We start from the raw sequence: 21,369 nt of genomic DNA on the forward strand, positions 1-21,369 counted from the left end.
CAATTACCAAGATGCGAATGTGGAAATTTGTTTACATATTTGAAATCACCTAATTTTTGTTACCTATCGTGCGCGGTCGAACTGAAGAAATCTATTTGGCAAAGCCCCGGTCAATGAGGTTTAAATATGTCAAAACGCCTATTTTTTAGTTGACCGTTCGTACGAACGGTCAAACCATGTCCAAAACGGACGAAATTTTTACTGGTTCCCTAAATATATATACCGATCACATCTACTGGTGTCGATTGACCATATTTTGAATTTGAGTTGTCGATCGCCGAAGTGTCCACTAATGTTTTATAATTTTATTTTAGGTTTATAATAAAACTATCACATTATGAAGCGACTATATGAAGGAAACTTCTCGGAATCGATCGACACCATCTGATGTGATCAATATATATATTTAATGATCATTTTAAAATTTCATGCAATTCGGACCTCGTTTAACCGTCGAAATTTCCGGTAAAGCAAAAACAACAGGTATGCCCTAAGGGGGGACCAATTACCAAGATGCGAATGTGGAAATTTGTTTATATATTTGAAATTATCTAATTTTTGTTACCTATCGTGCGCGGTCGAACTGAAGAAATTTATTTGGCAAAACCCCGGTCAATGAGATTTTATTATGTGAAAACGCCTCTTTTTTTTGTTGACTGAAAATTCCGACGGTTAAACGAGGTCCGAATTGGATGAAATTTTTACACGGTCCCTAAATATATATATCGATCACATCTATTGGTGTCGATCGATAATATTTCAAAATTAGAATTTATTTGTGACTTTTGTTTTAGAATGTTTTCTAGCAATTCTTTTATTGTTTCAAACCCTTAAATTAGAGTATTATATTGTTTTTTTAATACAAGCCCATAAGGCCCGGCCCGCAAAAGCCCGCAAGGCCCGCCTTAGGTGGGCGGGCTTGGATCTTCGTATTTTTGAAAATACCCGGCCCGCCACTTATTTAAATTTATTAAGGCCCGGCCCGGACCCGTCACTCATGGGCAGGACCGGGCTCGGCCCGGCCCGTTGATGAGCCCTAAAAAAAAAAAAAATATATATATATATATAATGATTTTTCTTAGGTGCGGAAGTTTTGGTGCGAATTTCCATCTTTACACTACATTTTGATTGAATTTCATCATCTCTATTGTCTAGTATTTAGATAATATTGTATAGATATGTTATGCAAATTTTCAGTCAATTTGGTGATCGTTAAGACCCTTAATTTTTTTTAAAAAAATAGACTGACTGAATTTTGTCAAATACGAACCGTTCATGTTTTAACAGAAAAACACAATTTTAAGGGTCTTAACGATTACCAAATCGGCTAAAACTTTGCATAAATGTTCTACATAATATTACTAGATATTAGATGGTAGAGATGAAGAAATTTGATTGAACAATGGAAATCCACCACCAAAACCATTAGTGTGGATCTCCGCAGCCAAGAAGGCTACATATATATAGGCTTTTCCTATAAGAAGGCCGCTTATATATTCACATGAAGTTTACATATTCCTATAAAAACATATGTCAAAACTATAATTTTTTTATCACTACTTTGATGATATTTGTGAAATATTGTAATTAAAATAATGAAGAGGTTGTTGCAGGATAATGGAACGAGAGTAATAACAACGGAATGAAACATAACCGAACTCTTTATTAATTGATAATGAGACATATATATAGGCATTACATACGGAGTATCCCAATCAATTAAGGATTTATATCTATTACATAAATCATAATTTACTCCAATAAGGAAACCTAAATAGGCTAAGACACACACACACACACACACACACAAGGGTAGAATAATAATTCTCCCGGAACACTCTCCATTCTGTCGCATGCCTAGGTTGCATAGTGCACATAACGTTGCCCCGGTAAAAACCTTGTTAAGCAAAATAAAAACCTCTTGCGTGAAAAATAAAAGCTTGAACGAAGGGAAAAAGAGCACAACGCACCATGTACATTTGATAGCATCATATGACGTAGACTCCTCCTGAAGTCTATGAAATAACTCTCCCTGATTAGTGCCATAATCATGGAGTATAAAGAACAATGTATACAACGTTCATTACATGCTTCTCAAACGTAGTCTTGGGCTAATGATTAATCATTAATCTAGACATATATCCTTAGATCATACGAGCTAGACTTAGCTAAATTTAGATCTTAGGAAACAAGATCGCATAACAACTCAAAACAAGAGTTTACAATGAAAATCAGATTCTCGGGTAGAATGACATTCACTCATTTAAACGGCCATAACCTCTTCGTCATAATAGGTATGAGTGAACCATAAACTGTTCTGGAAAATAGACACTCATAGCTTTGCAGTGACATAAATTTCACAACCTAATTCGACCAGAGCAGTTCACAATGCTCTGTCGAAGTTGACTGACTTGCAAATTCCCTGACAGAACTGTCATATTTTGCTAAAATGGTCATAATTCACTCAATACGATAGCTATGAACAAATGCGTATATCTAGAAAGTAGACACATAGACCTTTCCAACGGTACTAAATTCATCATATTTGATTGAGTGAGCTATCTTCTAGGTCTCATTGAAGTTAACCTACAAAACTTGACAATTTCTGATTTGTCACATTCAATGTGTCTTTCACAATTGAATGAGAGAATGGACCAATGAATGACTGATTTTGGTCCGAGACAGAATCATACGTATCATCTACGCTACCATTATCAACAAAAATACTAACGCGTACGCTAGTGTGTATGAGCTATTGACGGCGTTAGTGTGGGGAGGAATGTATTGATTCACTAAATGTAGAACTATACCCATGTTAATGGAACAATTCAAGTCCAATGACAATGCATAGGCGCATAGTTAATCACATCATAATGAAAGTAATAGTATCCCAACAACATTTACATATATGAATCTATAATTCATTGAAACTCTTCATCATCTTAAGTCTTAACTTACACAGAATAGAAAATCCAAAATTGGCTTTCATATGGACACATATGGGTATAAGTTCTTGCAACTGATTGTATTACGTTCACTCGAACGTCGCAATCTGACTGCATAAGCTCTCTGTAGTCTGGAAGCATTTAATCAAGCAATTAAGGTCATTCTGACACTTTTGTATCTGTGTCAAGATCCCTTTACATATATGCTATGACCACTATCATATGCTACAAATCAGTTTTCATGGACACTACTACTGATCAAGTAGCAGAAAACAATTATGTCCATAACGAGAGAATATAACTCATCGTAGTCAATACTAGGATCATAATACAATCTTTGCGCCATAAGTCATACAAATCGCATGACTTCATCTTTCTCATTACAGTTACGAACAATGACTAACATAACAAGTATAGTTCAGCCTGTATTAATTCTTTCAACTTCAGTCAAGTTGCTCATCGTTGATACTTTACAACGGAATAAGAGCATATGCGAATACATCATCAATCATGGGAGATCAATCCATTAACACACGCTCGCGTTTATGCGATCAATTGAGAGAATTATGTTGTTCTCTGATATCAACAAAAGGAGTCTGTAGCGTCCCACATAAACTTAGTTGATAGACATGTTCAGAGATTATCTCTTGATGATGAGCGAAATAATTGTGCCTACGCAATTCGCTTCTTTCTGGTTTTTAATTCCAAAGAATAATGGTCTCCCCCTCATCTAGGTAGGAGCCAAGACCAAAGCTATGACCCTTACTAGTCCATCTTCGCATTTACCGCCATTGTTTTGTGGTGCAATACCACAGGCGCCGAAAACACCACAGCGTACAATGGTGTCATTGTTGGCTTCCTTCCCACTATCAGAGATGGTGCTAACGGTGCTAGGATCAGGTCATATGAAATTCTCCCAATATGGTGCTAACTGAGAGTTTCAATCTTACTGGCACATCACCGCATTTATGTGCAATCTTATCACTTTCACAATATCAGGTAAAGTCATTGAGCATCAAATCTTTGACTCTCTGGTGGTTGATAATGCGTTGCACTTATGCTCACTTTGAGTAGTAAATCACTAAATCATGTATGAGAACCACTCAATGAAATCAAGTAATCCAGGCCAATATCATGGATTCATGGGCAACCAAAAAGCTTGCCACAAAGTAGAGTGATGCGAAAAGCTTGTGCTCCATTTTAAAACACCCTTTTCCCATCCGTTCTGGGAATGATTGAAAGCAAAAGGTTTTGCAGCCTCACCAGCCGTCAACTCCGTCATCTTTTCACCCTGATGCCTCGTCCATGTGATCGCCATGCCATCTTACTCTTCTTCATCTCTGCTCCTTGCTCCCAGCCAAGTGTAAAACCTCACTAATTTCACCAGAATTTTGATCAACCACTTGACATATTACCACAGTTCTTCTACCCCAACGAAGCGTCCCTTAAAAAGTTAAAAATGAACCTCGGTATGGAAGAAAAGAACAGTGTGCTTCTGGGTTCATTATACACAACCCAACTGTGAGCCTCAAACCAAATGAACCGACAAGATCCTAACTGTGGGTCAGCGCGTGTAAAGTTGTGACTACATCACAAATTTTTTCTACGAGTTCATTGAGGTGATATTGCGAAATTGTATGGATTCCTTCACAAGTTATCAAGTTTATGCAATGAGAATGGAAGACCTGGGATATATAGGCCGACTGCATGAGGATTACGGATCACAGTTTTTTCAAGCATGAAGCATCGAACTCCTATATGTAGTCAATCTACAACAAGTGACAAATATTTCTCGTACTGTACGAAATCAACTTCAGGCAATGTACAGAATCTCATGTTGTGAAGTGTTCAGCGTACTCCAGAATATTCTGCAAAACAGAAGTATTAAAGCTAAAAACGGGAATTGAGTCTCATTTTAGAATGTCAAACGTTAAGAGTAACCTAATGTAGCCAAGGCCTCCTAGTTATCCTTATTCGGGAGCGATAAGAATTAGGACACAGCAAGGAATAAATGACCAAACCTACACCTAACCCAGTTTCACTCCTAATAGAGTAATGGAAAAAAATCACCTTCCTCCTTCATTAGTCTCTTCGATCAATGTGTTCGTCAATGCCAATTGATGCGACTCACTCTAAGTACACGTTTATAACGCAGTTACCCTTAGTTTCCTTTCAACATGCTCGCATCTACAGAAGCATCCGGATCATGTCAAACAGATGAGATACAAAATACCATTATCTTTCCATCATGCAAAGAAACATCTCTGGAATTTATGGCACTCAGGAAATCAAGTAATTTCCATACAACTGATTAAGCCAAAACATACCGAAAATGTGTGCATTATCTCTAATCCCGCACTCCAAACGTCAAGGTGGAAGGCACTTTGAACTGAGCCCAACAGAAGCATCATTAATCCATAGAATTCTCATGCAGTAGCACATACTCGCGGCTGCATAAACCAAAAATCAGAATGTTCCAAATCATGACACACTATGACAGTAAATAAAAAAGTTCTTTAAATATGCGATACTTTTGACCCCTCATGTCAGGGAGGAAATTATGAAATACAACTCCTAGATGGTACATATCAACAAATTGGTATCCATGAGCAAATCTCCATTTGCGGTTCCACTTAGTTTTACCCCATGAAAAAGTTTAGTTAGAACCTACGTGACACTACCCAGACACTAATGAACTCTTACTCTCGAGGGTTTCTAAGACCAATCCAAATAAAGAAACCCTTAACAGCCATACCAAATGAGCTGAAATACTCAAGTTTCATGACAGCAAACAACCAGGGATAGAGCAGAAAGACCAAAAATAATTAATTTTTAAAATTCAAAACCAAAAAAAATCCTTTGCTGTCCTGGAAGACGGCAATCTATGCATCAAAACATCTCAATTTAGATATCCATTCATCAGTGACATACCTACTATTACCGAATTTGATCGTGTCTCTTTCCATAAGTTCATAATATCGCTGAGGTTCAATTGCACTTTCCTGCAAAGCAAAGGAGAAGTAAGTTCCTGCATATAGCACCCAAATCTAGCCTTACTGCAAACAACTGACATCTGTAATGGCAAAAGTATTTACATCAATATGAGCCACTTACATTAACAAAGGTCTTATTTGTGCTTCCAAGGTCCATTACGTAAGGCCTAAAATAGTATATAAAAGAAGTTAAATTTGAAACAATGATTCCTCATTAAAGGAATTAACCATTAAATTATCTCTTACTTTATTTCCTTTGACAATGTACCATCAGGTTGCTCCTTTTCTACTTGCCTGGTGTGATAGGAAATAAAATATTAAATACTGACTCAGAAAATATATAGCAAATTTTAAAGGGCATATTATGGACCCACCGGAATTGTATAACAGCATGTTGTTTGCTGCAGGACGGGTGATCTGTAGGGATATATGCCACCCTCCTTTCCCTCCCAAAAAGGTAACAGCTTTGGCGATGTATCTTAAGGGGTTCTGAAAATTATATGTACAACTTAGAACCAGAACCAAATTCAGCAAAAGATGGTTAATCATAATTGATTAGATCCCAAAAGACATGAATTCAGAAAGGTGAGCAGGAAAATGACTAGCAATGAATATGCGGTAAGACTATTAAAACTCTACGAATCACTGAAAACTAAGTCATTACAAAAGAAGTGAGATAAGTATGGTAGCCAGTAAAATAGTTAGATGCTTACTTAAGAACCTGACTGGTTCAAAAACTGAGCAGATAACCAGATGGTATGTACCAAGGGACGCATCTATATCAATAACGTGAGTTTTAAAAAATAAGTCTTTCTGCGTTAGGCCCATAGGCTTTGCCTACAGTGTAACATCCGCAGATCAATTGCACCTAAATGATCTAATCTCAATATTACTACTTGAATAGCGCGTAGTACGAACTCCAAAAAAACAAACGTGTGAGTTTGCACGGGTGTTTTTTTAAGTCAATAAAAAGACCCTTGACTTGTTTTTTGGTAATGAGGAAATTCATTGAGAGACAACAACCAAGCCAAGGAAAATACAATAAAGCCCCTTGACTTGTAACACCAAAGGCAGATATTTATTAATAAACTCTGTCCCGGTGCATTTCATTCCCAAGTTGTATTATAATCATCAGTCACATCTTGATGTACGTGGACCTACCGTCTTGGTCTTGGAGTTGTTTAGGGGGAGGTGGAGGCTGACATCCTTGTAATTAAGACATCGGTGCCTTCTGAGAAACAGGGGTCTTGATGAGTTGATTACTGGGAAAGCATATGATAACATATCCTGCAAGTGTCTCTGAGCATTACTCTCCATTTTCTTCTTGATAGATTTTCTGTTCCCATGGAATCTTTCCTATTTGATCAGGCATCAATTTCAAGTAATTCTTATTCAGATGATGGTGATCATGAACTCATCAACTCCCATTTCATTCCAACCAACCTGGACCTCCCTAGTGATGGTTGTACCACTTTGAACCCGACCTCAGACGAGTATGCTGGTGACATTTATGACCACAACACTCCTGTTCTCAGGTATGTAAGTGATATTCTTCTTGAAGAGGACATCGAGGATTGGCCTTGTATGTTGCATGACTGTTTGGCCCTCCAAGCTGCTGAGAAATCTTTCTGTGATGTCCTTGATCAAAAGGATTCTACAACACTAGACAAAAACTATGAGAACCTGGATGATTACAAGCAGAGGTTTTTCAGCAATGGTGACGCTATTTATGGCAAGACATATGGGGTTGCTGATGTCCAGTATTCTCTTGTTGAGTGTCAGCCAGATACCTCTTCGGTTTCCAAGTCATTTTCAAAGCTGCAAAGTCTTGGGAATTCTCGAAGGGTGGAGGATGAAAACAACTGGCATGAAAAATTTTAAATCCTTAAGGACGAGAAGTTCTACACAATGCCTCAAGGTCCTCAAACACATATAGGATCAATTTCGGTGTATAAGCAACAAAGTGATGGGTACAGCTCAGAAAATGGATCAGAGACAAAGAAAAATTGTCAAAGACGGGATGATCACTATCTAGAAGAATGGAGGAGCAACAAGCAGTCAGTTCACTCAATTGCACATTCTGCTGACGACTCTGAGCTGCAAGAAATGTTTGAGAAGGCAATGTTCTTTCAAACTGTGAATTATCAATCCGTCGATTGTGGTTCTCATCATGATTCTTCTAATGATGGAAGCAAGCACTCAAAAGGATCTAAGCTAGCGCGTCCAAAGAGACAAAATAAAGAGAAGAAAGTAATAGATCTGCGCACAATGTTAATTCAATGTGCGCAAGCTGTTGCTAGTTATGACCAACGAAATGCTAGTGAACTACTGAAGTAGATCAGGCATCACTCGTCTCCCAACGGTGATGCAACCCAGAGACTAGCTCAATACTTTGCCGATGGCCTCCAGGTACGCTTGGCTGGTACTAGAGCCCCGTCGTTTCCACATATTACAGGTCCGCTAATATCAGCTCGTGAAATCTTCGAAGGGCTTCAAACCTTTGTCAATGCAATCCCTTTCAGGAACCATGCAGAATTCTTTGCCAATATGACAATTATGAAACTAGCAGAAAAAGCAACAAGTCTTCACATTATTGATTTTGGTATTTCTTATGGTTTCCAATGGCCCTCCCTCATTCAAAGGCTTTCAGAGAGACATGGCGGACCTCCTAAGCTTCGTATCACAGCGATTGAGCTTCCACAACCAGGTTTTAGACCCACTGAGAGGGTTGAGGAAGCTGGTAGGCGCTTAGCAAAGTATTCTGCGAGATTTGGTGTGCCATTTGAGTTCCATGTCCTTGCTCAGAAATGGGAAACTATAGGATTTGATGATCTTAAAATAGACAGAAATAAGCTGATTGTGGTGAATTGTTTACACCGGTTGAGGCACGTTCCTGAGGTGACAATGATGGGAAGCAGTCCAAGAGATGATGTCCTAAAATTGATCAGGAAAATCAATCCAGAAATATTCATCCATGGGGTGGCCAATGGGGCACACAATTCATCCTTCTTTCTCACACGTTTCAAACAAGCTATCTCTTACTTCAGTGCATACTTTGATATCACTGAGGCCACGATGCCTTGTGCGGATCGACAACGACGTTCTTTCGAAAGAGCATGTCTCGCTAGAGAGATAATGAATGTAGTGGCGTGTGAGGGATTGGAAATAGTTGAAAGGCCTGAAACATATCAGAAGTGGCAGGCAAGGAATGTGAGGGTTGGATTCAAGCAGCTGCCGTTAGACCAGGAGCTTTTGAAAAAGGTGAGGACAGTGTCAAAATCGATAGGTTATCACAATGATTTTAGTATTGATGAAGATGGCAAGTGGATGCTACAGGGATGGAAAGGAAGAGTCCTCTTGGCCCTTTCCTTCTGGAAAGCTGAGTAGGATTTTCACAATCTCTTGTTTTCATTGTTTTTTTTATTCTCAAATGTTCCTGTAATCTTTTAACATAGGAAATGCTCTTTTATGCTACTGTTTCAAGGTATAATGCATAACTTCATTTTTAATATTCATTTATTCATTACTGCCATATGCAACAGGTATAAGACCAGTCTTTCAGGGTTATACTGAGCTTGTTATCAGAGTATCAGCTTATGGAAAACACTCTTTATTGGCAAGTGTTTTGTTATCTATGATCACTTTAGTAGATAGGTTGTTTCTGTTTTTGTTCCACCATGTTTCAAATGCAAAATTTTCTTTTAATAACTCACTGGTAATTTCCTCACATGTGTACTACATTTGTTTGCTGCTTTTCTATCGCAATTTTGTTATCTAAACTTTCAACTTCTAATGGAACCTGGATACATCTCGTTATTCTTTTGTTCTGAATATAACTTGGGATTAGAGATGGCAATAGATATTGGTGTTGGTAATGTTATCTAAGCTGAAGCATGGAAATTATGGAAGGATGGAAGCAAACAAGTTCCTTGTAAATTCTATTTTTTTTTACGAGGCATTACAGCCCAGAAAAAAAAAACAACCAAAAACTTACATAGCCGAAGCTATGACAATAGTCCTAAGCCTCACTAGGCCATCAATTTCATTCATTAGAACGTGGTTCACAAAGGGAGCTAGCATTTGTGTTCAATCTGTAAACTACTAGATTATTGTCCAAACAATGCTTCGCCAATATATCATACAACATATTTTTCTAGGGTGTAATAAATTCTACATTCATTGACACGGCGACCTACAGATTTCAAGGTCCTCAGACATGCATAGGATCGTATACGGTGTATGAGCAATGTTCAGAGTGATGAGTATACTATGTAGTCTTTTAGTTAAAACATATTTAGGTTCGAGAAATCTGATGCATAAGTGACACGTAATAACAATTATCATTATATTTTCAGTTGGAACAAAAGAAAAAAGAAAGGAACGAAAACAACAAGAAAAGATAGTTCCCACTATCAAATTTCAAGAGACTAACCATTAAGAACTTCACCAGCCTTGAAAACATAAAGCCGCCATCGTACATTAGGTAGCCGTGCTTCCGCTGGCTCGGTGTATAGAAGTGTTATACCTTAAGAATAACAACTAATTTAACATACTTTTTTAATCTACTATTAATTTCACTAAAAAGTAGCAACCCAAAATCTCTACATTGCACATGTACATACTGTTGGATATTGAAAAATGCCACACCAAACTTATTCGCTACTCACCTTTTTCTGTGCTTCCAAAGCGTCCTCAGTAGCCTTCATCACATCTACTGAATCATTCTCATCAATTCTGCTCAAGCAAACAACCAACAGCTTATCAAAGACACATCCTGGCCTAATAAAAGAGTGACCTGAAAAAGTAAAACATAACTGTTTAACCTATTTGTGTGAAACTAGATTATTAACTATAGAGCTCTAGTGCTTAAGGGGAGTGCACCGCTGCACTTGAACCTGCAGACTTGAAAATGTATTATTATTATTTTTGAAGTTGCTCCTGCGACATCTTTGATTAACAACAATTAATTGATAGTTGATACCCAAAAAATTATGCATTTTTTTACGGAGTTTCTTATACAATTTAAGTTCAGAATAGTCTGTACTTATAGGTCCTCTGTCTAATATCATTTGGACAAAATACTAAACAAACAACAAGGCAAAAAAAGGAGAATTTCCAGGCAACCCATAAATTGATCAACTGTATAAATTGTAAACAAAACATTTGAAATATCAACTCACCCATCCTCAGCCTCCCTTGAATCTGGCACCTGAAAAACAGTTATCTACAGTCAGACACTTCAGATGAGAATCAACTTACACCACCACTAGCATCACAGGCGATATTGACCCATATGAATGCAAACATTAAGATTTAATTTTATTTACTGTTTTGTTCCACCCAAGAAAATCCTGAACATTATACATATATATATAATATAAAAATAGAGATAGGACTACCTATGCTACCACCCACTTCTGGATTGAATGTTACTGACTCCAGTATAAAGAAAGAAACAAGAGAATTGAAACCACATACATGTGACATTATGAGCATCTCCTAAACAATAATCAAAGTCAATATAGGTTTAGGACTACTAGTTTTGTCAATGTATACAATTTTCTTCAGTGGATTATAACATATGGAAGTTGTGAAAAATCTACCAAAGAAATTTTTTCAAGCTGCATTAATATGAGAAAAGTTTGCATGCATTCGTCATCAAAATTAAAGCAATAAGTTTGGCATAGGAAGGGGAGTGGATATCACCAGACACCTCATCACGAACTCTGGTATCTGCGGCTTGCTGAGGTGAACGAGTTTGGAGTCTATTCCTGCGGTGTCCATTTGATGGAGAAGTAGATTTATCATGTCTTGATCTTGAAGACCTATGACCAGTGCTGTCCTTCTCTCCACTCTTTCAATCTCATTTTCCCCATCTGAATGTTTCTCCCGATGCATGCTTTTATCACTCCCTCTTCTGTGATTTCTTCCACTGCCCCCGATCACTTTCTCCCCACTTCTTGTATCACCCGCATGTTGAGGTGAACAAGATCTATGCCTACCCCTGTGGTGTCGATCTGATGGAGAAGTACGACGTCCTGATTTTGAAGATTTATCATTACTATTATTCCTTCTGGAAAATTTCTCGTTCCTATCATTCCCAACATCTCTCTCTCTCTCTCTCTCTCTCTGAACCCCCTGCCTGTAAATCCCTACCGGTTCGCCTATCATTGATCCTCTCATGTTCCTTCCCAGGCACTCTTTCAGCTTCAGCTCTTCTCAGCCGTTTTGTCCGGGGAGAAGGAGAGCGGGGAGGAGGAGAGGGTGACCTTGCATGCTTGGGAGACTTGGGGCAACTTGAATGTCTCTCTCTTGGTGGAGAACTGCCTCTGTTGGACTTTGTCTGTTGAGTAGGTGATCTCTCTGTTCGAGATTGACTCTTCCTAGAGGGACTGCTCCTACGAGGAGAACCATGGTCCCGTACTGGAGGTTCAGAATCATGCCTTACTAATGGCCCATCAAGAAACTTGCAAATGCACTAGTGGACTTCTCCTGACCAACATAATTAGAGAGACAAATTACACTTATAACTTCAAGGACTACCGAATAAAGACTTGTCAAAACTCTTAGAAGACAACATATAAATCACAGTCCTACATCTCAAGGTTATCTGTCGATCTGCTACGTATCTATATCCTCACGACGAAATGTTTGTTAATCGCAACACTAATTTGCTAGCATGCTGGCAATATATAAAACCAGGACTGTAATCCAGCTACAACAATCAAAGCAGCTCACCGAAGCAATCGACCAAACCGATTTCACATCTTTACTTTCACTATTTCACATTTTCACACAAGCCAATCCAATAATCCAATAAATCACTTAAGAATATCAACAAATTTCTCTAAATTTTAGTCGTTCGTGAATTCTAAACAGAAAACCCTAAGCTTCGAAGGCTCCTAGCGAACTTCAAATTCACAATTCATTTCTCCTCCAAATCGCATAAACGAAAAAAAGCTTAGGGCACTGAAAGCCTCCCAAATCTCACTGTAAACCTAATTGCAACGAACCCGGAAATTGAAATTTGGGAAAGCCAAAACTGAGAGGGAAAGAGGAATCGATTACCTTACTGCAAATTTGTGCGTGGATTAGAGCTAAGAAGATTTAGAGGCTGAAGTGAGTGTTGTGTAAAACCCTGATTTGGATTTCGCGCGAGGGAGGGTTTTGGGTTGCCCAGTTCTAATATTGCTACCTGGGCCCAAGGTAAGATTTGTGAACATTTTGTATGCATGTGCCAGGTGGCCACTTTTTTCAATTTTATTTTTTCCAAAGAAACTAATCACCATGCTCAATCATGTAAAAAAGACACTTCCGCCAATTGTTTGGTTTAAGCTAAGGACAAATTCTGCCGTGGGACGAACGCACCACATGTCTGGTCCGCCCAACTACTCACATTCTGACACGTGTAAACATTTCCACGTTAATATTACCTGAAGATTGTGTTATTTTCTGATCATCTCTGATTGGACTTCTCCACCTCCACCTCCAAAATTCTCTTTTGGGAAACTCAAATATCATACATCTGTGGATCCAAGCTCCCTATTCCACTCAAGACTCCATGAAATCTGTAGAAGTGTAGAACCACCAAATCCCAAAAAAAAGCCCCAAAATCTTTTTTGAAATCCAAAAAAAATTGCTCAAATGAATACCTTCAAAGACCCAAAATTGATAACAAGATTGTAAATATATGAAAGATATATACCCAGAGAACAAAATGTTGGGGTTCAATTCAAGGGCAAAATTTAGGGGTGAATTCAAGAACAGATTTTTATAAAGTAAAAAAAATGGGGATGATATATGGGTGGGAAACATAATGAATGGCAAGATCTACAATGGGGATAACAAACCAAAGATGGGAATCTTTGGATCTGGGTATGAAGAATATGAACAGTTTGGGTTGGTGTTTTGGTGAAAGATTTGATCCTTACAATATTTTCATTGGTCATATTGGACGGATTGAGATATGGAAAGATTAAGAGAGAAGAGAGGGAGAAAAAATAGATAGGAATGAAGCAATAGGGCAAAAAAATGGCCGAGTTTGGTCTTATTTTGTTTAACAAAAAAATGATTTTTACTTCATAATTTAGTTTAGTTTAAACCATAAGAAGTCGATCAGAGATGATCGGAAAACATCATCAGATTTCCATGTAGTGGCCAATGTGGATCAATTATACACGTGTCAAAGTGTGAGTGGTTGGGCGCATTAGATACGTGGTGCGTTTGGCGCACGGCATAATTTCTCTAAGCTAAGAGTGTTTACAAGTCAAGTTTGAGATACGCTTAGTTGTCATCGTGGGTGGGCACTGAGTAGGGTTATGCCCAATAGTCTAAATATCGTTTATCGGCATCGTATCGGTCGAAAGATAAAATAATAAAAGTACACGAATATGTACCAAATAAACTAAAAAACGGTACTAAGTAAATTAAAGAAAATAAATACTTGATTTTGTGACAATTAAAGTACACGAACGACATCTAATAATAAAAATATGTATTTAAGAATGATTATTTAGACTTAAAATTCATCATATATATGTAAAATATATATAAATTAAAAATATATATAAAAAATGAAAAAAATATATATAAGTTTTTTTTAAAGGAAATAAATATTAAAAATTAAAAAAAATTGAAAAACAAATTCAAAGTTTGACCGATATTTGACCGTTGACCATCATTTCTGCATTGACCGATATGTCCTTATCGTATCGGATTCGAAATATCGGCGATATACCGACCGATATATCTGATATTTCAAACACTGGTTATGCCTAATCAAATAGCCCTTGGGCCCTAACCCGCCTTACCCGGTAGAGCGAAGCCTGGGCCGACCCTCCATTAGGGTGGGCCGGCCTAAGTCTTTCGATCAAGGTAGGGTAAAAGTTGAGCAAATAAAACACCGCCTTACCCTCCGACCCGGCCCGAAAAGCCCGCCCTATTTGGGCCTTTTAGTGCCTTTTAATAATCAATTTTTAAACATATTTCTCATATTTTATATACAATACACATTATCACCTTTTGTAATTGATTTTATAGGCTTTATTTTTTTTATGTATTTTTGTTGTGAGATATAATAATTGATTTTAAGTGATTTAGAGAGTTAATATATAAAAATAACTAATTACATTTACATTTATAAAAGTAGAAAATTGAACATTAATGTAAAATATATATATATATATATATATAAATGAAGAAAAGTCATGTATTTGAGGGCTGGCCCGACCCGCTTTTTTAGTTCTATCGGAATAAGTTTTTATGACGGGTAAAAGTTTGTATATCGAAGACTCAGCCCGACCCTACCCGGTCCTAAAATTAGTTTACCAAAGTCAAGCTCGGCACGACCCTAACCTAATTTCTAGAATTAGGACTACGGCCGGCCCCGCCCGGCCATGATGACCCCTAGGTAGGGTGATGAACCCTCTAGTAGCTCCGGCTCCCACTTGTAAGTCATGTGTGCTTTAGGGCCAACCAAATAGCCATTGCTTAATCTTGTTTCACAATTTGAATAGTTAGAAATTTTTTATGTTGCCTCTTTGTGTTAACTTGACAATCCATCATTGTGATTGCTTAATATTACCCTCAGTTCATGTGTGATTTTCGGCCAAAGGGCCTCACCCCCTTAAAACAAGAAAGATGAGCTCTTGCCGGCCAGTAGTGCAAGTGAGCAAGATAATATACATATATCACGGCGGCACGGCCAACAGGGAGCCAACGCCCAACGTACGGCAAGATAATTGGGAGTCTACGGAAGTTGGAACAATCTTATCTTACAAACATTCAAAAAAAAAATTCATTAACAGGACAAGAAAAGGTACCATGACCAAGATGATGGGAGATAAAGCACATCAATAATAAGCTCTATTAAGTGTATCGATTGAGTAGTAATATTTGTTTCTCTTTGTATATATGCTCTTGTTGTCATAGATAGCATAAGGGCTAAAATGTACAAAAGTAAGATGCAAGTACTGTTAAATATGATGCACGTTATTTGTACATTCTTAATTTCATGCTGAATGTCGGTAACAGATTTAAATCATGCGCGTTCATTTGCTATAAGTAATTTCCCAACTAAATTGAGGTTGTACGCGTGTTACCCCATAAAATTAAAATCAATTCACTCTCACTTGAAGAAGAAAAGAAATCGGAATACTATACACATTTTGTTGTTACAAAACAAAATTGTTGAATCAGTCATGAAATAACTATTCTAAACCATAAATAATTAAAAAGATATAGGTGTGAGCCTAATATTCAGGCCACAAGAAAGAACTGGGGTTATATATTGGGCAATTATTCTTTGGGATATTGAAACTCTTTCTCTTTTTCCTTTGCTTTTTTTTTTCTTCTTCTCAGTTATGTACATATGGAATCATGCGTGAACAGAGAAGTAGAGTAGAGATCAAGTTTTCTAATAATCGATGATGGGCTCGCCAATATTCAAATTTCTCTCTACCTTCCATGGCAAGTTAAATAGCTTGGCCAAGATGAATTTGAAGATCTTGTTCACATTGATGTTGTGGGTTGCACTTGAGAAGAAAAGGGTCGCGTTCATAGCTTTCGCATAAGCTCTCGCCTGCATATAAAAACGATTACAGTTTCATTAGTTGTGTTATTTTCTCCAACTTCTACCGAGCAAGTGGCTCTTATCAATCTCAATATCTCATGCTTTATATCCATATTCACGCGGAGAGAGAAGACGAAGAAGAAGAAGAAGAAGAATGGGTTAGGCATATATTTTTGTCAGCAGACTTGACTCGATCTAGGGTCTTTATATGACTTTGGTCCCCCTAATACAGTAATACTCTATATAGCCTTGTTTTCGATGAGAAAATAATGTCACACCATCTGCCAAAATACAACTAATTAAGTAATAATTTATGAAATTACTAGCACTGTATGTAACTCTTAAAAATAGAGAAGATTTGTAACCTAAGAATTTGCCGGAGATTTGGCATACGACCAAGCGAAACACAGACTAGGCTACTATGTCTTTCAGGATCCAATATTTTTGGGATTTTGTTTTGACATTTTACCGTTTTCCATTCTTTATTTTCCGATTTTTACTCGGGAACTCGTGCGTTTTTAACAAGTAAAAGAATGTAGAAATGAAGTATTAGCACTCTAGCTTGCAAAATAATTTGCAGGAAATGTGTTTACCTGGGTAACAATTGTCCATTGCAGATCTGGAGGTAGTCTCACAAAATCATCAAATTTTGTTCCAATAAGGATGGGAATTGCTGTCTGCAAGTTGAGAAACAGAAAGCAACTGCTCAGTTAAGTTCTATGGGACTAAACTCACTAAAGTGATCAATGCCATTAATAGCAGTGCTTCACTGGGCCAAGCATCAAGTTCACATCAAATTTTTATCATCATTAGCTACTGGAAAATGCTGAGAAATATGATGTAACGATTAGCTCATGTACACGTCGATTGGCAAATAATTCAGTAAATTTTAGTACCTGATTCCATTTCCTTGCTTCACTGTACCATCCAACCACACTGAAATCAACAAAAAGAGCACCAAATAACCCCATCAGTATAATTAACCATGGGAATAATGAACTTGTACATTTTCACTCCAAAAATTATGAACAGACCTATTAAGTGTGCACCGACTAGTCAGATCAAACATGAACAGAATCGCCACCGCATCTTTACAGGCGATCGGAACATGACCAAGCGAACTCCTATCGCCTGCAACCATTGATCGATTCACAGCGTGATGAACAAATTAGTATTCAACAAGTTAAACATTTCGCTAAGTCAGACTGTTTGATATATAAGAGAACATTTTCTTATATATGATCTTGTATATATACCTCCAACGTCCCAAAGGCTAAAGGATATCCGAGCACCTTGAACCATCAACGTTTTATCCATTAAATTCACTCCTGTCATCTCCAAAAATCTTTGTTCCTCTTGCTCATCCCCAACATATTTAATCTTCATTAATAAATGGAAAAGCAATTAATTCAAGTCCATCGATAACAAGCTATAATAACGTACCAAACTAATTGAATCAAGGAATTCACTGCTTACCATAAAGCTGGTCTTCCCAGTCTGGCAATCACCCAACAAGCTGATCTTCAACGTCACCAAATCCTCATCCGTACTCTCATAAACATCAAAACTAGTCGTCGGCAGACACCCTTCTATGGGCTCCGGCGTCGGCGACCGAGACCCTCCTCGTATCAATCTCCGGTACCGGATTCTATGCTTCCCGACCGAACAAACAAGAATTTTATCCCAAATGAACCGGAAAAACTCCCGGATAATCGATACCCTCTCTATAATACTCCACCGGAAGTTTATGTGAACGATTTTCCGGCATACCAGCTGCGTCATCTTTGCTATAGCTTCACGTATACTTCTGGCCATGGAAACTGAGATTAGGCTGCTGTAATATACTCATAGCTTAGCTAGAATGATTTTGTGTTTGGTGTTTGGTTTTAGATACGTGAAGAGGTTTTTAACCAACCCAAATACCCAATGCTAGGAAAGGTCCGAAGGCGACTGAGTAGCTAAGTTTCGCTAGTATGGAGGGAGGGACAGTTGACCGGTATTTTATGTCGGAGATGAGATATCTCACGTCTAAGAAGTGACAAATAAAATAGAAATTATAAGTGGGTGAATAATAATTAATTATATCGAAACATTTTGTGATTAAAACTCAACACCTGTGAGGTGGCTAAGTTGAGACAGTATCGGTACAGTTGGTCTACGGGCCACGCTTATCGCTATTTAACATGGTATCAGAGCGAGTTCCTCTCCAGTCGCGCCTCCAATCTGTCGTGGGCTCGAGTTGAGTGTCACTTTGTCATGGGCCCATGATAAGTGTCATTATCATGTCATCGGAGGGTTTTCCGATTGGATAGTCACCAAGTGTCGTTGGTTACTGAACCTTGGTTTATTTAGTCTCAGTGTGTGGGATGTTAATCTGTCACGTGCAGATCTAAAAATTATGTTGCACGTGAGGGGGCGTGTTGGAGATGAGAGATCTCACATCTAAGAAGTGACAAATAAAATAGGGATTATAAGTGAGTGAATAATAACCAATTGTACCGAGACATTTTGTGATTAAAACCCAACACATGTGAGGTGGCTAAGGTGGGACAATATCGGTACAGTTGGTCCATGGACCACGCTCGTCGCTGTTTAACATTTTATTTTAGGTTGATTCCCAAACAGTCCAAAATGCCGGTTTCTTGAATGCTTCGACGAAATAGGCAGTTTCGTCAATTGCATGGCGTGGCGGGTAGTCGTTTTCGGTGTTTTGGGGGGATTAGGGTTTTAATTATAAACACATTTTTTTAAAGGAATAAAACATGGTGGATCCACAGAGCACCAAAATGAAAGCTGCTTATTGTAATGGGGTGTGTTTTAGATAAGGGAATCGAGAATGTGACCTTTGTTATATAAAATGCAACTATGCGATCTACAAGTGTAGGGTGTAAAACACAGTGCAGAGTACAGAAGTATGATCTGGTACGTACAGTTTGATATTCTTGTTGCCAATAGTACTCGTGAAGTTTTCTTTCTTTCCAAGAGAAAAGCCAAAACGAGACGAAGAACAATGCGACTGTGCCAAGATTTTTTAATATGTTATACCGAAACGATTAGTGAAGGGTATGCTTTCGACAAATGCTATGTGAAGTCGATCTACGATACAACTAACCGAAATTTTACGACTAATGCTTTTCACGTACGTGCGCGTTTGTGTGAATTGGCTTAACTTTCTTAGCGTGAAAAATCTGTAATGCATAAATTAATGCATTGTGTCCCAAGAATTATCTGAAAAAAAATGATGCATGGATTTATCACATGCGAGAAACTATCGACTTGTTGGATAAATAATAGTGAGCATCACAGTAACATTGCCTGGCTATAAGAGCTAACTAGCTTAAATGGTTTTGTCTTTTGTCTGAATTAGCTAATCGATTCCTGACACAAGCAATTAGAAATTGTTGTGCCACTTTCATCGGTAGATCTAGATCAGAGGAATTTCAGCCCTTTTGGAATAAAGGAAAGAAAAAAAAACTCTTGAATCCCGATCACAGTGACTCAAAGATAACCCCGACACTATTTTCTTCTTTCAGTAGTAGCTAGTAACAGAATTTGATAAAATAAGTAAAAGGACTTACTTTCTTTTGGTCATTTGATTGCTTGGTATGATGGTATCGTGCCTTCTCCTCTACTCTACTTTCGGTGATTCATATATATTATAGTCTCAATTTAATTAATAAGGTTAAAAAAATTAATAAGGTTAATGTAATTAATGTTGTAAAATATAATGTTCCACGTGTAAACAGCACTGACTCATGTCAGGAAAAGAAGAAGCTAGGAAGACCAGGTTTTTCCTAGTATTAAGTGTTTTAAATTTCTTGAGAGTTGAGACAATAGTCCATCCCTTTGTATTAGTCTACAAATTTTGCTAGCATTTCACACCTACAATACAGTTTTATAGAAGGGATGTATCTACAACACAGTGTGCAAGCTTGTGAGATTGTTTACTATTAGTTAGAGTAATAGTCTTGATTTTGAGGTTAGGAGTTGATAGGTACATTATGCATATAATTTATATAGAATTGAAATTGATGCTAGACAAATTAGCAATTAATTCCTAACAAAATATATACCAAGATATGTCCTTCGATCAAATCAAGTAGATATAGAGCCTGATCAGATAGCTAGGAAAGGATCATATATATCCTTAATGAATTAGATTTTAGCTAGCTTGATTATGCTGTGGGATTTAGCTCCACAATTAGTTCTACGTGCATACTTATCCGAAAGTTGATTCAAAGAATTGGATTACAGTCCAAGTTAATTAACATGTAATAAGTGAGGATTCACATTACGTATTAATAGAAAATATACAAAGATCGATATATAACACAATTTTATTCGATATTTCGTTAGTTTTGTAACTTTAGTTGTTACAAAATGATGACGATGGCATGGTATCGCTAGTACATTGATATGTAGGTATGTATGAACATTCTAAGGTTTATTATCCGATTCAAGTAAGTTGTATAAAAGAGGTGAGATTTGACTATGCACACCAAACCAAAGAAAATGCATGAAATTTTTGGCTGTTTTTCAAGATGATGCTGAAGGTGGCTGGATTATATATGTGGTCATTGCTCACCGGCCACTCATGCCATTTGTCCAATTCATAGAAGATTAATCAGCATCCATTTGGTGGAGAGAAGTCACTATACACAGAGGTTATATGTGTATGGACCTTTATATACAACCTCCCAACCATAATCAATATTCTACTCTACACTCACCAAACCCTAATTTTTAATCTCTGGAGTTGGAGTATGAAAATCTAACACCAAACCGTCTGGTATAGTTTGGATATTTTTTAAGGATATTGCTAGCAGTAGTTAATGATTCAACATCAACCAAAAATGAAGAG

At 37.5% G+C, this 21,369-nt stretch overlaps 1 protein-coding gene and 2 pseudogenes across 1 annotated transcript; 1 reads left to right on the forward strand and 2 right to left on the reverse strand.

Moving 5' to 3' along the window:
- Positions 1-5,075: 5,075 nt before the first annotated feature.
- On the reverse strand, positions 5,076-15,395 carry LOC126787113 (FHA domain-containing protein DDL-like; annotated as a pseudogene).
- On the forward strand, positions 7,080-9,473 carry LOC126786870 (scarecrow-like protein 30; annotated as a pseudogene).
- A 647-nt stretch (positions 15,396-16,042) lies between the features above and the next one.
- On the reverse strand, positions 16,043-18,503 carry LOC126786603 (septum-promoting GTP-binding protein 1). The gene is made up of 6 exons (XM_050512460.1): positions 17,985-18,503; positions 17,765-17,888; positions 17,543-17,639; positions 17,405-17,444; positions 17,102-17,185; positions 16,043-16,517 (listed from the first exon to the last, which is right to left on the reverse strand). Exons 1-6 carry the CDS (start codon positions 18,321-18,323, stop codon positions 16,353-16,355), a joined length of 849 nt encoding a protein of 282 aa, XP_050368417.1. The 5' UTR covers positions 18,324-18,503; the 3' UTR covers positions 16,043-16,352.
- Between the last annotated feature and the right edge of the window lie 2,866 nt (positions 18,504-21,369).

The sequence above is a fragment of the Argentina anserina genome, chromosome 3, assembly GCF_933775445.1.
Source record: "Argentina anserina chromosome 3, drPotAnse1.1, whole genome shotgun sequence".
NCBI lineage: Eukaryota > Viridiplantae > Streptophyta > Magnoliopsida > Rosales > Rosaceae > Argentina > Argentina anserina.